This window comes from Capricornis sumatraensis, chromosome 20 (assembly GCF_032405125.1).
Source record: "Capricornis sumatraensis isolate serow.1 chromosome 20, serow.2, whole genome shotgun sequence".
NCBI lineage: Eukaryota > Metazoa > Chordata > Mammalia > Artiodactyla > Bovidae > Capricornis > Capricornis sumatraensis.
In genome coordinates, this window is record NC_091088.1 from 69751285 (window position 1) to 69765251 (window position 13967).

The 13967-nt window shown below is 47.3% G+C and overlaps 1 protein-coding gene across 2 annotated transcripts; it reads right to left on the reverse strand.

Annotated features, from left to right (window-relative positions):
- Window positions 1-1711: 1711 nt before the first annotated feature.
- On the reverse strand, window positions 1712-12642 carry LOC138096053 (zinc finger protein 548-like). Of its 2 annotated transcripts, none has more exons than XM_068992129.1 (4): window positions 12628-12642; window positions 5219-5345; window positions 3071-3593; window positions 1712-2902 (listed from the first exon to the last, which is right to left on the reverse strand). In XM_068992129.1, the coding sequence occupies exons 1-4, from the start codon at window positions 12640-12642 to the stop codon at window positions 2011-2013; spliced, it is 1557 nt and encodes a 518-aa protein (XP_068848230.1). In that variant the 3' UTR covers window positions 1712-2010. The 2 variants fall into 2 exon arrangements, with proteins under 2 accessions (XP_068848230.1, XP_068848229.1); XM_068992128.1 differs by lacking the exon at window positions 12628-12642 and adding exons at window positions 8238-8279; window positions 10343-10436 and having other exon boundaries at window positions 1712-3593.
- Window positions 12643-13967: the final 1325 nt, after the last annotated feature.

Genomic DNA, 13967 nt, shown 5'->3' on the forward strand with positions numbered 1-13967 from the left:
TGGTGCTAATGGAAACTCTGTAAGTAATGGACATGTTCATTACCACAACTTTGGTGATAGTCCCACTATGTACACCTATGTGAAAATACAGTTTACAATTTTAATAAATGAAATTGAATATGCCAATATGTCAGTAAAGCTATTAACATATGTTCCATATAAAATCAGGATCTCTCGTTTCTCTAAATGTCATCATATCAGACAAACTTGTGTCGACAATCAGCACCTTTCCCCATGTTTTAGGCAGGTCAATTCTGATTCCTTCTCAAGACAGAAGAAAATGCTGACAAATGCTTCAACATGGGGACATTATTCTAAGGTAAATAAGCCAGCTGCAGAGATGAAAAAATGTATGATTACACTTATGCAAAGTATCCAGAATAATCAAATTCATAGACAAGAGTGTAAAACAAGAGTTAGACAGGTAGGGTAGGGAGGGAGAAGAGAGAGCTGTTGTTTAAGGGGTACAGAGTTTCACTTTTGCAAGATGAAAAAGAATTCTGGAGACTAGATATTAATTTTTAAACACACTAACCGAACATTAAAAGGTAGAGGGTAAAGCTTGTTACATATGAAAGTAAAAGTTGCTCAGTTGTGTCTGACTCTTTGCAGCCTCATGGACTATACAGTCCATGGAATTATCCAGGCCAGAATACTGGAGTGGGTAGCTTATCCCTTCTCCAGCAGATCTTTCTGACCCAGGAATTGAACCGGGGTCTCCTGCATTGCAGGTAGATTCTTTACCAACTGAGCTATCAGGGAAGCCCTAAGGTTGCTCAGTCATGACCAATTCTTTTGCGACCCCATGGACTATATAGTCCATAGAATTCTCCAAGCCAGAATACTGGAGTGATTAGCCTTTCCCTTCTCCAGCGGATTTTCTCAACCCAGGGATTGAACCCAGGTCTCCTGCATTGCAGGCAGATTCTTTACCAGTTGATCCACCAGGGAAGCCCAAGAATACTGGAGTGGGTAGCCTGTCCTTTCCCTAGCAGAGCTTCCCAACCCAGGAATCAAATCGGGGTCTCCTGCATTACAGGTGGATTCTTTACCAGCTGAGCTACCAGGGAAGCCCAGAAGTTAGATGTATTTTACTACCATCAAAAAAAAAAAAAAAAAAGACATTCTGAGGGACAGATTAGAGCAATTTGCTAATCTTTCCCCATTTGCAATACTGCCTCTAGTGTGAACTTTTTGATGCTGAATGAGGTCGAAGTTTTGGCAGAACACATGTCCATAACTGCTGCCCTAAGGCCTTTCTCCGTTGTGAAATCACTGACGTGTAATTGGGTTGGAGTTTAAGCTAAAAACTTACATTCACTGAAAAGGTTTGCCTCTGGTATGAACTCCTGATGTCTAAAGTGGGGAGCTGTACCAAAACAACTTGCCATGTTTGCTGTCCTCAGAAGTGAACATAGCCCAGCATAACTCATAGGGGCTTCTCCAGCACCTATGAGTTAGGAGTTTGGAGTAGTAACTCATTTACCATAGCTGTTGTATCCAACCAGTCCATTCTGAAGATCAGCCCTGGGATTTCTTTGGAAGGAATGATGCTAAAGCTGAAACTCCAGTACTTTGGCCACCTCATGTGAAGAGTTGACTCATTGGAAAAGACTCTGATGCTGGGAGGGATTGGGGGCAGGAGGAGAAGGGGACAACCGAGGATGAGATGGCTGGATGGCATCACGGACTCGATGGATGTGAGTCTGAGTGAACTCCGGAAGTTGGCGATGGACAGGGAGGCCTGGCGTGCTGCGATTCACGGGGTCACAAAGAGTCGGACACGACTGAGTGACTGAACTGAACTGAACTGTACTTATATGGTCTTTTGTTTTTTAATTGAAGCATAGTTGATTTACAGTGTTTCAGGTATATATCAAAATGATTCAGTTTATAAATAAAATTCTTTCCCAGATTCTTTTCCATTATAACTTATTACACGATATTGAATAGTTTCCTGTGCTATACAGCAGGCCCCTTCATAAGGTCTCTACCACTGAACTCTCTGCTTCATGAGGTTGGGGTTGTATCTAAAGAGTTCCCCACATTCACAGCACTCATAGTGTCTTCAGTGTGAATCTTCTGGTGATGAACAAGGTGGGACTTCCTAATGAAGGCTTTGTGACATCTGCTGCACTCGTAAGGCCTTTCTCCAGTATGGATTTTCTGGTGCTCAACAAGTATATGCTTGTGGCTAAAGGCTTTCCCACATTCTCTGCACTCATAAGGCCTCTCTCCAGTGTGATTTCTCCAATGTTTAATGAGGTTGGAGTTGTACCGAAAGAATTTCCCACATTCACTGCACTCAAATGGCCTCTCTCCACTGTGAACTCTCTTATGTCTAATGAGTCTGCAGTGGTACCTAAAGGCCTTCCCACATTCACTGCACTCATAAGGCCTTTCTCCAGTGTGATTTTGCCAATGTTTAATAAGTTTGGATTTGTACTTAAAGTATTCCCCACACAAGCTGCACTCATAAGGCCTTTCTACAGTATGAACTCTCTGATGTCTAATGAGGGTGGATGTGTACCTAAAAAATTTTCCACATTCACTGCACTCATAAGGCCTTTCTCCGGTATGAACTCTCTGGTGTTTAATGAGTGTGGAATTGTACCTAAAGAACTTCCCACATTCATTACACTTATAAGGCTTTTCTGCAGTATGAACTCTCTGATGTCTAATGAATGTGGAGCTGTACCTGAAAAACTTCCCACATTCAATGCACTGATAAGGAGTTTCTCCAGTGTGAACTCTCCCATGTCTTATCAGTCTGTAGTTATACCTAAAGAATTTCCCACATTCTCTGCACTCAAAAGGCCTTTCTCCATTGTGCTTTCTCTGATGTTTCATGAAGTTGGCACTGTACTTGAAGAATTCCCCACATTTGCTACACTCATAAGGCCTTAATCCAGTGTGAACTCGCTGATGACTAATGAGCGTGGAGTTGTACCTAAAACATTTCCCACATTCACCGCACCGAAAAGGCCTTTCTCCAGTGTGGATTCTCTGGTGCTGAACAAGGTGAAATTTTCTAATGAAGGCCATCCCGCATATGCTGCACTCATGAGGCCTTACTCCAGTGTGGATTTTCTGATGCTCAACAAGTATCTGTTTTCGGCTGAAGGCTTTCCCACATTGAGTACACCTGTAACCACTCTGTTCATGACCAAAGGCCTCCTGGCACTCAGTGTCCCCATGTGGCTGCCGCACACCACAAGGGGCCAGCTGCTGCAGAAGGCCTGTGCTGCCTGGGAAGGGCTTCCCATCTCTCTTGCAGGTCAAGTTCCTCTCTCCTGTGTGAACACTGCTGTTGGTCACAAATGAAGGCTGCCCCTCAGCCCTTCTGCAAAGTTTGTCTCTAATCTCCTTCTGCTGCTGGAAAAGGTCTGCTCCACAAATGTACAGTCCTTCATCACAGTACATTCTGTCATGCTCAGGCAGGGGTAAAAGGTCTCTGGAGAGTGAGCCACACATGTCACTGGACTGGGCCTTCCTGGAGGATGGATCTGGCTTTGCAGTTCTGACCTCTGACATCCCTATAGAAACACCTCGCTCAGAAGAGGCCTCCTCACCCTGGGCTCCATGCCAACAACCTGTAACCAGATAGATGCTGGTAAAGTGCATGTTGACTTTGCTGGAAAGGACAGCCCCATCAGAAATATGTGTGTCACACACACCCAAGACCAGAGCCAGAGAGAAGATCTGCTATGCAGAGATGAACCTGGGGAGCTCCCATGATGAGACAGTCCTGTCAACAGGTAAAGACTCAAGGAAGAGTTACTCTTTCAGTCCACTTGGGACGCTATGATAAAAAGCTGACTAGCTTATAATAAACAGAAGTTTACTTCTCACATTTAAAGAGGATGGAACCCAGAGACGTGTATGCATTTTTCTAGGTCACAGACTTCTCATTGTGTCGTCACACATGGTGGAAGGAGTCTGGAAGCTCTGTGCGGTCCCCTCCTTTTTTTTTCTTTTAATCTATTGGGCTGAGCTGCGTATCATGTGAGAGCTTAGTTCCTTCAACAGGAATCTAACTCAGGCACTCTGCATTGGAAATGTAAAGTCTTAACCACTGGACCACCAGGGAAGTCTCAGTGGGGTCCCCTTTTAAAAGGGCATTAACCTCATTCTTAAAGGCTCTGCCCTCATGACCTAATCACCCCAAAGACCCCATCTCCTAACACTGCCACCTTGGGCATGAAGTTTTCAACATATGGAATGTGTGGAGACACAAACATTCAGACCATAGCAGGCCTCCAAATCATCCTCTGCAAAGGGCCTCACCACACCCATGGCTATGGGTGACAGGTGAGCTCTATGACAAATTTGGTGCCCAGACCTTGAAACATCTGATAGAAAGGAGATGCTAAAGTTCTAGCACTATTTAAGGATACATACATGCAGACCTCAGCACATCTTACATATAGAGCAGTGATATGGAACATGTGACAAGCGAGGGTCACATAGGTGTGGCTGGAGGGTGACAGAAGAAATAAAAATTGGGAAGAAAAGGAAGAAACGAGGTATGGCCAGCGGTCATAGCATCAATCAATGGTGAACACAGAACAAGTTCCCAGTTCTGACATGGCACCATTTCCCAGGACCTCACACTGAGCTCGGGTAATTCTGAGTGTCTCCTGCCATACATGCAGTAATGACCACACTGTCAAGCACCCAGGGTCCTCCCTCCTGCACCAGGTGAGCACTGATGTGGCATCACAAAGCTGCCAGTCCTACGTGAAAGACAGAAAAGGAGGGGCCAGCATATGTCCAGAAATTCAACACAGGGCATCTGACATGCTAAAATTCTAACAGCTTCACAGGGGAGACTGCAGAAGCATTAATGGTCCCAAAATTCGTATCTTGGTTGGTGCCTGAAAGAAATGTCAGCAAGAGGAGGGGAAGGCCTGGGGCAACAAGGGTCCAAGCATCTAGTCTGATCACCTACCAGGGACAAGCCAGGTCAGAGGGGGTCTCAGATAAAATTTAGATTTCTGACTCCTGAGCCCTGTCATGCAAGTTCTCAGAGTGGAAGAGCTAGGGCTCTGTGGGGAGAACAGTGACACTGTACACATGGTCCAGCCCCAGCACCAACAGCACACATACCAGGAAACCAGGAAAGGAAGGTCTCAGTGTGGGGAGCACAGAGCTGCCCCTGGGAAAAGGGGTAGAACAGAGTGCAGCCCAGAACACTGGGTGAGTGTGCAGAGCTTACCCAGGGAGGTCACGAGTGCCAGGTTCTCTGCCATCACAGCATGGTACAAGTGTCTCTGAGCTTCATCAAGGAGGCCCCACTCCTCCTGGGAGAAATATACAGCCACATCCTCAAAGACCACACAGTCCTGCCAAAATCAAAAGAGTCTGGTTCATGAATAGCTTCTTGTTTTAACTCAGTTTTGTGGATTCTGTATTTATCTATTTGCCATCCATTAATTACAGGGCTAAACATAAGGCCAAATTTGTTCATATCTCCCTTGCTTCCAGAGCTCATACTCTGAACCAACTAACTCTCACTCACCAGGTCAGTATTTCCCCTGCCCTAAATCAGCCCAGAGCCAGGTACCAGACAGCTAGAGACAGTTCCCGTACTCCAGGTACACAGAATTATCCAAACTAGTCATCCCTAAGCCTTCTGTCCAACCCTCCCCACATTTCCCCTGAAAATCCAAAAAAGGCTCTGACCACTGGTTTCCCCAAACTGGTGCTTGCACCTGCCAACCAAGTATGGTTGATTCTCCACATGACCCTGGGTTATACAGTGTGCCTCCTCTCGGGAAATGTAAGCAATGAAACTTTCTTGAAATGTCATTGGCCTCTCTGTGTCACCACTCATCACCACCCACCCACTTCCACAAGTTAATATCCTCTGGGAACAACCACTGATGCACGTCGCTCTCCAGGACCTTCACCCTCCCCCTACGCATCTGTCCCCACTCAGCCTCCTCCCACATGTCCCACCCTCAAGATACGTCCTAGGGGCATCAGTGCGTGCTCTCTTCTCATGACCATGGATCCCTGTGTCCAGTACACAGCAGAAAACAAACCACCATGTAGGCTGTGGACTGCCATGCATGGCCCTACCCCTCTCCTGCTGGATCCCTCCCCCAGATGCTGACCCTCAAACAAACTCAGATTTGTCCTTGTCTTTATAAGCCCAGGGCCAGGGCTCAGGGCCAATCGTTCACTCTCCTCCTCACTGCCTCTCACTTGAGGGACTGCAGCTTCCTGACAACTCTGACCCTTCCATGGTGACAGCACCACACCCAGCCCACCACAGACACCACAGGCACTTCCTTCACCTCCTTACAGGGTGCTCTGCACATGGAGTCCAGGCAGTGAATGGCAAATGCATCCAACATTTACTGCAGCCAATCCTGCCCCTGAACACCTAAGTCCTCTAAGACCAGGGCCCACCCCAAGCCCTGGAGGCACACCCCAGAAGGTCTCCCCACAGGGCCCTGTTTTTTGCTTCCTCCCTAGCCATCCCGCCTACATGAGACCTCATGTCCCCTTAGCTCTCTCCCTCTTCTGCACTGCAAGGATTGTCCCACAAGCAGTCAACACCTTCCTCTCTCTTCACATGAAGCCCAGGCGCACAGACCTCCCCAGTCACATTCCCACTGCACCCTAGGTCTAGAGACTCTCCCAGCGAATCCCTTTTCCATCCTAAACATCCATCTCCTGTCTGCCCTGGCCTGAAGACTTTCTCACACCTACACCCTGCTGTCACACAGACACTTTGCTTCCTCATCTGTTTTGGTGATGCCCATCACAACCACCCAGGTATCCAACCCAGAGACCTACGACTCAGGCCCTTCATCCTCACTCCTTGTCCTCTAATGGCATCCCCACCACCAGCTAGAAATGATACTGCCTAAATATTATCTGCAACTTTATCCTAGTCTAACCCAGGGCTCCTATGCCATGGCTGTCTCCACCTTGGATCCTTCCCCTGAAACCCAGACTCTGTGAGAAAGTGATTCCCTGGGGTCCCTCCCCCAGATGCTGACCCTCAGACAAACTCAGGTTTGTCCTTGTCTTTATAAGGGCATCAGTGCGTGCTCTCTTCTCATGACCATGGATCCCTGTGTCCAGTACACAGCAGAAAACAAACCACCATGTAGGCTGTGGACTGCCATGCACGGCCCTACCCCTCTCCTGCTGGATCCCTCCCCCAGATGCTGACCCTCAGACAAACTCAGGTTTGTCCTTGTCTTTATAAGGCCAGGGCCAGGGCTCAGGGCCAACTGTTCACTCTCCTCCTCACTGCCTCTCACTTGCGGGACTGCACTTTCCTGACGACTCGGGGATACCTCCCCTTGGGAATCTCTGGAACATCTGTAACATGGACAAAAACTGACTCTTCTTATTCCATTTGGAAATTCTCCCTACGACTAGAGCTGCTTCCTCATTTTAGCTGATGAGGTACTCATCCTTCCTAACAAAGCCAGAAACCTTGGGTCTTCCCTGATTCTTCCTATCAGCCTACCTCCTTGAGTACCTCATTCTCCATTACATAAAATATGGACAACACGTCATTGTAGACCACCTAAATATATGATATTTAAAATATATCATAAAATATAAAATTTAATATATAAAATATGACAAAATATATTCAATTTAAATACATGATTTAAAAAAATGGGCAGCTCTATCCCTACCTTCACAGCCACCACTCAGGTGTAGCCCCCACAAACACGCACATGGATGATTGCAGAAATTCCCCTCCTATCTCCCAGCCTTCATGCACACCTAGTCTGTCTTCTACTCTGCAGTCACAGGGAGCCTATTAAAATCTGAGACGTGGCACCTTCCTGCTCTGCTTCAAGCATTCCCTACCTGCCCTCAACCTGAGGGTTAGAGAATCAGGACCTCAGGCTATCAGTCAAGGCCTGATACCTGTGCATCCCTGTCTCAGCACCCCATTCCCACCAGTTATGAAAGAACCAGCAGTTCCCTGCATATTCCACCTCAGTATCATGTGCAACTGTCTGGACATTTTAAATCCTGTGGCCAGGGCTCCCTGCCACACCTTCCCCCATCAGCTGTCAGCAATGAAACTGCTGACAAATCTATAACACAGGACTAAATATAGGATCCTGGGCATGGTGAGAGCACATGGTCTACAGATGCAAGACAGAAAACAGGGACAGCAGTCTTGCGACACTGCCATTCCTCAAGGGCATATATATCAGGATGGTAAAACTATCAGGTTGATAATTATGACTCACCTGTACAGGACTCATGAGCATCTCTACCACTGCCATGGGGCTCTGGGGGAAGAAAGAAGTCATGAGACATGGACAACAGTGCTAGAATCCTACAACAGAGTTGGACCTCCACCCCTTCCTGGCCTTGGTTTAACAGGATCTCTGCCTGTCAGTCTAAGCTCAGGCTTCCCTGATAGCTCAGTTGGTAAAGAATCTGCCTATAACACAGAAGACCCTAGTTTGATTCCTGGGTTGGGAAGATCCCCTGGAGAAGGGAAAGGCTCCCCACTCCAGTATCCTGGCCTGGAGTATTCCACAGACTGTATAGTCCATGGGGTTGCGAAGAGTCGGACACGACAGAGCATGTCAGAAACCAGTACTGCCTCTTATCAGGTGGCCCTGGAGAAGGACTGAGCCTCCCTAACTTCAGACAAAAGAAAATTCTACTGAAGATAAGAATTATTCCAACCTCAGAAGACTCATACTGGTATCTAATGTAAGGAGGACATACCATGTATCAGCTATGACTGTCCATAAGAACAATAGTTTTATATGTATTTTCAGGCAATTGACGTGGTATAGTCTTGAAATTTGGGGTCTTTACGTTTTTTTAGTATCTCAGATGTCATACATAAAACTTTACCTTGTAAGCAAATATACGGAGGTAAAGCAATGACAAGCCAATTACAAAGTGTTCACAAAGATTTAACCGAGTGAACAGGCTCATTTCTAATTGGCTGTGTGTGTATTTAGAGGAATACTGATTAATTCTTGGTTAATTTTCATACATTCTTAAGTTAATGAGTCATTGGGAGGGGCTGAGCAGGCAGGTCAGCTACTAGTCCATTCAGCAAGCAGGCCTACTCAGTAAATAAGGGAGCTTGCTGGGAGCCCTTGACTGAAGCAGTCTCATCCCTCCTGCCCTGAGCGATGAGGTGAGGGGTGAGGTGGGTCTAGGACTCACTGGCCCCACCAGCCTAGTTGACTTTCCCTCCTTCCATCGGGGAGGCAGTGAGGGTCGGGAGTCTGCCAGTGGAGAATCCACTCCAGCACCCACAGCAGGCTCCACAGAAGCGAAGCTCTTTACCTTGAAGACACAGGCCAGAATCCCTCCTCAGACAGGTATGCTCTTTCCTGGAAGGAGCATCAAGGATGCCGGCACCCAGCCTTCACGTCCTGCCCTCCTACTGTAAGCCCTCCCCTCCCTCACCACAGAGCCCATCTCAGGCAACAAGCGTATGACCACGCCCCCCCTCCTCAATCTGATTCCCACGCCATGCTGGGCCAGTCCACATTCTCCTGGCAACACATGGAGCATCAGAAAGTCCTGTGGACTCTACTGAAGAAAGCTACCCAGTCTTATCCCATCTCTAATGTCCCGCTACCTCCCTGGCCCAGCCTCTCCCAAAATTCCCCTGGGGTCTATAGCACCTCCCACTCTTCCTGCCTCCATTCGCATTTTCTCCCAACTTCTAACTCTAGACACGGTTCTCCCAGTCCCATCTCCTTCACAACAACCTTCCATGGCTCGCACCTGCTCAGGTTGCCATTTCAGGTGAGGCACTCCGTTCCCTTCTGTCACAGAAAAGAGTGACCCCAAGTTTCCCCAAGGCTGCCGACTAGGGGAGGACCTGCAAGCCCTGCACCGTCGCCCAAGAGGGAACTCTCTCCCTCACCCCAGCCACTAGCTGAAGGGCGACCCCTCACAAGGCAGCCCTCAGTTCTGGACTCTGGGGCTGACCGGCAGGGACCTGAACGGGCACCCTTCCGTTCCGTCCGGATCTGGGACTCGGAGTCGGGCCAGGTGGGGGCCCGGGAGGCGCAGCACCCACCTGCGCCGACCTCGGTCACTGGCCGGTGGGAAGAGCTGGGCCAGCAGAAGCGGCGAGTGGGGCGGGAAGGAGGACACCGCCGACAACTACGGGCTCAAAGGGCCTCAGAGCCGATTCTGGATAGCGGAGACAAATTGCCTCCTCTCGCTTTTCCGCTAGGTCACCTCACCGCTCAGCGGGCTAAGGCAAGGCCCATAGCTGAACAGCCGAACAGCCTCCCAAAGACTACCGGAGAAAACGCCGGAAGTCCCGCCCCAACGCAGTGCGCACGCACACACGCGTGCCTCTCCTAACCTTTCACTGGCTCAGTCACAGCCGCCTCGCACCGTACAGACTTCTGGGTGATGTAGTTTCCGCTGCCACCACGCTTGCCTCTGGTCAGAGCAGAACTCACTTCACTTTTTTCCACGGGCTGAGGGAAACCAAGTTCTCAGGCTCCAACGATGAGGCGGAGTTTCGCTTGCTTTTATAAGGGATGCACTCTGATTTCTGGAGAGCAGTCTAGGAAATTCACAAAAAGTTTCAGTTCAGTTCAGTCGCTCAGTCGTATCGACTCTTTGCGACCCCATGAATCCCAGCACGCCAGGCCTCCCTGTCCATCACCAACTCTCGGAGTTCACTCAGACTCACGTCCATCGAGTCGGTGATGCAGAAAGTTTGCTGCTGCTAAGTCACTTCAGTCGTGTCCGACTCTGTGTGACCCCATAGACGGCAGCCAACCAGGCTCCCCTGTCCCTGGGATTCTCCAGGCAAGAACACTGCTGTGCGTTGCCATTTCCTTCTCCAATGAATGAAAGTGAAAAGTGAAAGGGAAGTCGCTCAGTCGTGTCTGACTCTTCAAGACCCCATGGACTGCAGCCCACCAGCCTCCACCGTCCATGGGATTTTCTAGGCAAGAGTACTGGAGTAGGGTGCCCTCGCCAGAAAGTTTAGGGACCTCATATTTCAAAATGTGAAACAAAAGCTCAGTTCAGTTTCTCAGTAGTGTCCGACTCTTTGCGACCCCATGAATCGCAGCACGCCAGGCATTCCTGTCCATCACCAAATCCCGGAGCTCACTCATACTCACGTCCATCGAGTCGGTGATGCCATCCAGCCATCTCATCCTCGGTCGTCCCCTTCTCCTCCTGCCCCCAATCCCTCCCAAAATCAGTTTTTTCCAAAGAGTCAACTCTTCGCATGAGGTGGTCAAAGTACTGGAGTTTCAGCTTTAGCATCATTCCTTCCAAAGAACACCCAGGACTGATCTCCTTTAGAATGGACTGGTTGGATCTCCTTGCAATCCAAGGACTCTCAAGAGTCTTCTCCAACACCATAGTTCAAAAGCATCAATTCTTCGGCGCTCAGCTTTCTTCACAGTCCAACTCTCACATCCATACATGACCACTGGAAAAACCATAGCCTTGACTAGATTGAGCTTTGTTGGCAAAATAATGTCTCTGCTTTTCAATATGCTATCTAGGGTGGTCATAACTTTCCTTCCAAGGAGTAAGCGTCTTTTAATTTCATAGCTGCAGTCACCATCTGCAGTGATTTTGGAGCCCAAAAAATAAAGTCTAACACTGTTTCCACTGTTTCCCCCTATATTTCCCGTGAAGTGATGGGACCACATGCCACGATCTTAGTTCTCTGAATGTTGAGCTTTAAGCCAACTTTTCACTCTCCTCTTTCACTTTCATCAAGAGACTTTTTACTTCCTCTTCACTTTCTGCCATAAGGGTGGTGTCATCTGCATATCTGAGGTTATTGATATTTCTCCCGGCAATCTTGATTCCAGCCTGTGCTTCTTCCAGCCCACCGTTTCTCATGATGTACTCTGCATATAAGTTAAATAAGCAGGGTGACAATATACAGCCTTGATGTACTCCTTTTCCTATTTGGAACCAGTCTGTTGTTCCATGTCCAGTTCTAACTGTTGCTTCCTGACCTGCATACAGATTTCTCAAGAGGCAGGTCAGGTGGTCTGGTATTCCCATCTCTCTCAGAATTTTCCAGAGTTTATTGTGATCCACACAGTCAAAGGCTTTGGCATAGTCAATAAAGCAGAAATAGATGTTTTTCTGGAACTCTCTTGCTTTTTCCATGATCCAGCAGAAGTTGGTAATTGGATCTCTAGTTCCTCTACCTTTTCTAAAACCAGCTTGAACATCAGGAAGTTCACGGTTCACATATTGCTGAAGCCTGGCTTGGAGAATTTTGAGCATTACTTTACTAGCGTGTGAGATGAGTGCAATTGTGCGGTAGTTTGAGCATTCTTTGGCATTGCTTTTCTTTGGGACTGGAATGAAAACTGGCCTTTTCCAGTCCTGTGGCCACTGCTGAGTTTTCCAAATGTGCTGGCATATTGAGTGCAGCACTTTCACAGCATCATCTTTCAGGATTTGAAATAGCTCAACTGGAATTCCATCACCTCCAGTAGCTTTGTTCATAGTGATGCTTTCTAAGGCCCACTTGACTTCACTTTCCAAGATGTCTGGCTCTAGGTGAGTGATCACACCATTGTGATTATCTTGGTCATGAAAATCTTTTTTGTATAGTTCTTCTTTGTATTCTTGCCACCTCTTCCTAATATCTTCTGCTTCTGTTAGGTCCATACCATTTCTGTCCTTTATCGAGCCCATCGTTGCATGAAATGTTCCCTTGTTATCTCTAATTTTCTTGAAGAGATCTCTAGCCTTTCTCATTCTGTTGTTTTCCTCTATTTCTTTGCATTGATCGCTGAAGGAAGTCTTTCTTACCTCTTCTTGCTATTCTTTGGACCTCTGCATTCAGATGCTTATATCTTTCCTTTTCTCCTTTGCTTTTCGCCTCTCTTCTTTTCACAGCTATTTGTAAGGCCTCCCCAGACAGCCATTTTGCTTTTTTCCATTTCTTTTCCATGGGGATGGTCTTGATCCCTGTCTCCTGTACAGTGTCATGAACCTCATTCCATAGTTCATCAGGCACTCTATCTATCAGATCCAGGCCCTTAAATCTATTTCTCACTTCCACTGTATAATCATAAGGGATTTGATTTAGGTCATACCTGAATGGTCTAGTGATTTTCCCCTACTTTCTTCAATTTAAGTCTGAATTTGGCAATAAGGAGTTCATGATCTGAGCCACAGTCAGCTCCTGGTCTTGTTTTTGTTGACTGCATAGAGCTTCTCCATCTTTGGCTGCAGAGAATATAATCAATCTGATTTCAGTGTTGACCATCTGGTGATGTCCATGTGTAGAGTCTTCTCTTGGGTTGTTGGAAGAGGGTGTTTGCTATGACCAGTGTGTTCTCTTGGCAAAACTCTATTAGTCTTTGCCCTGCTTCATTCCGTATTCCAAGGCCAAATTTGCCTGTTACTCCAGGTGTTTCTTGACTTCCTCCTTTTGCATTCCAGTCCCCTAGAATGAAAAGGACATCGTTTTTTGGGTGTTAGTTCTAAAAGGTCTTGTAGGTCTTCATAGAACCGTTCAACTTCAGCTTCTTCAGCATTACTGGTTGGGGCATAGACTTGGATTACTGTGACATTGAATGATTTGCCTTGGAGACGAACAGAGATCATTCTGTCGTTTTTGAGATTGCATCCAAGTACTGCATTTCGGACTCTTTTGTTGACCATGATGGCTACTCCATTTCTTCTGAGGGATTCCTGCCTGCAGTAGTAGATATAATGGTCATGTGAGTTAAATTCACCCATTCCAGTCCATTTTAGTTCGCTGATTCCTAGAATGTCGACGTTCACTCTCGCCATCTCCTGTTTGACCACTTCCAATTTGCCTTGATTCATGGACCTGACATTCCAGGTTCCTATGCAATATTGCTCTTCACAGCATCGGACCTTGCTTCTATCACCAGTCACATACACATCTGGGTATTGTTTTTGCTTTGGCTCCATCCCTTCATTCTTTCTGGAGTTATTTCTCCACTGATCTCCAGTAGCAT

Bases quoted from the DNA above. Each gene is read 5' to 3' on its own strand.
- LOC138096053 (XM_068992128.1), bottom strand. From the start codon at position 8,273: ATGGCAGTGGTAGAGATGCTCATGAGTCCTGTACAG. The intron at 5,346-8,237 runs GTGAGTCATAAT...TGATTTTGGCAG, and splicing joins TGCTCATGAGTCCTGTACAG to GACTGTGTGGTCTTTGAGGA. The intron at 3,594-5,218 runs GTAAGCTCTGCA...ATCTGGTTACAG, and splicing joins GGCACTCGTGACCTCCCTGG to GTTGTTGGCATGGAGCCCAG.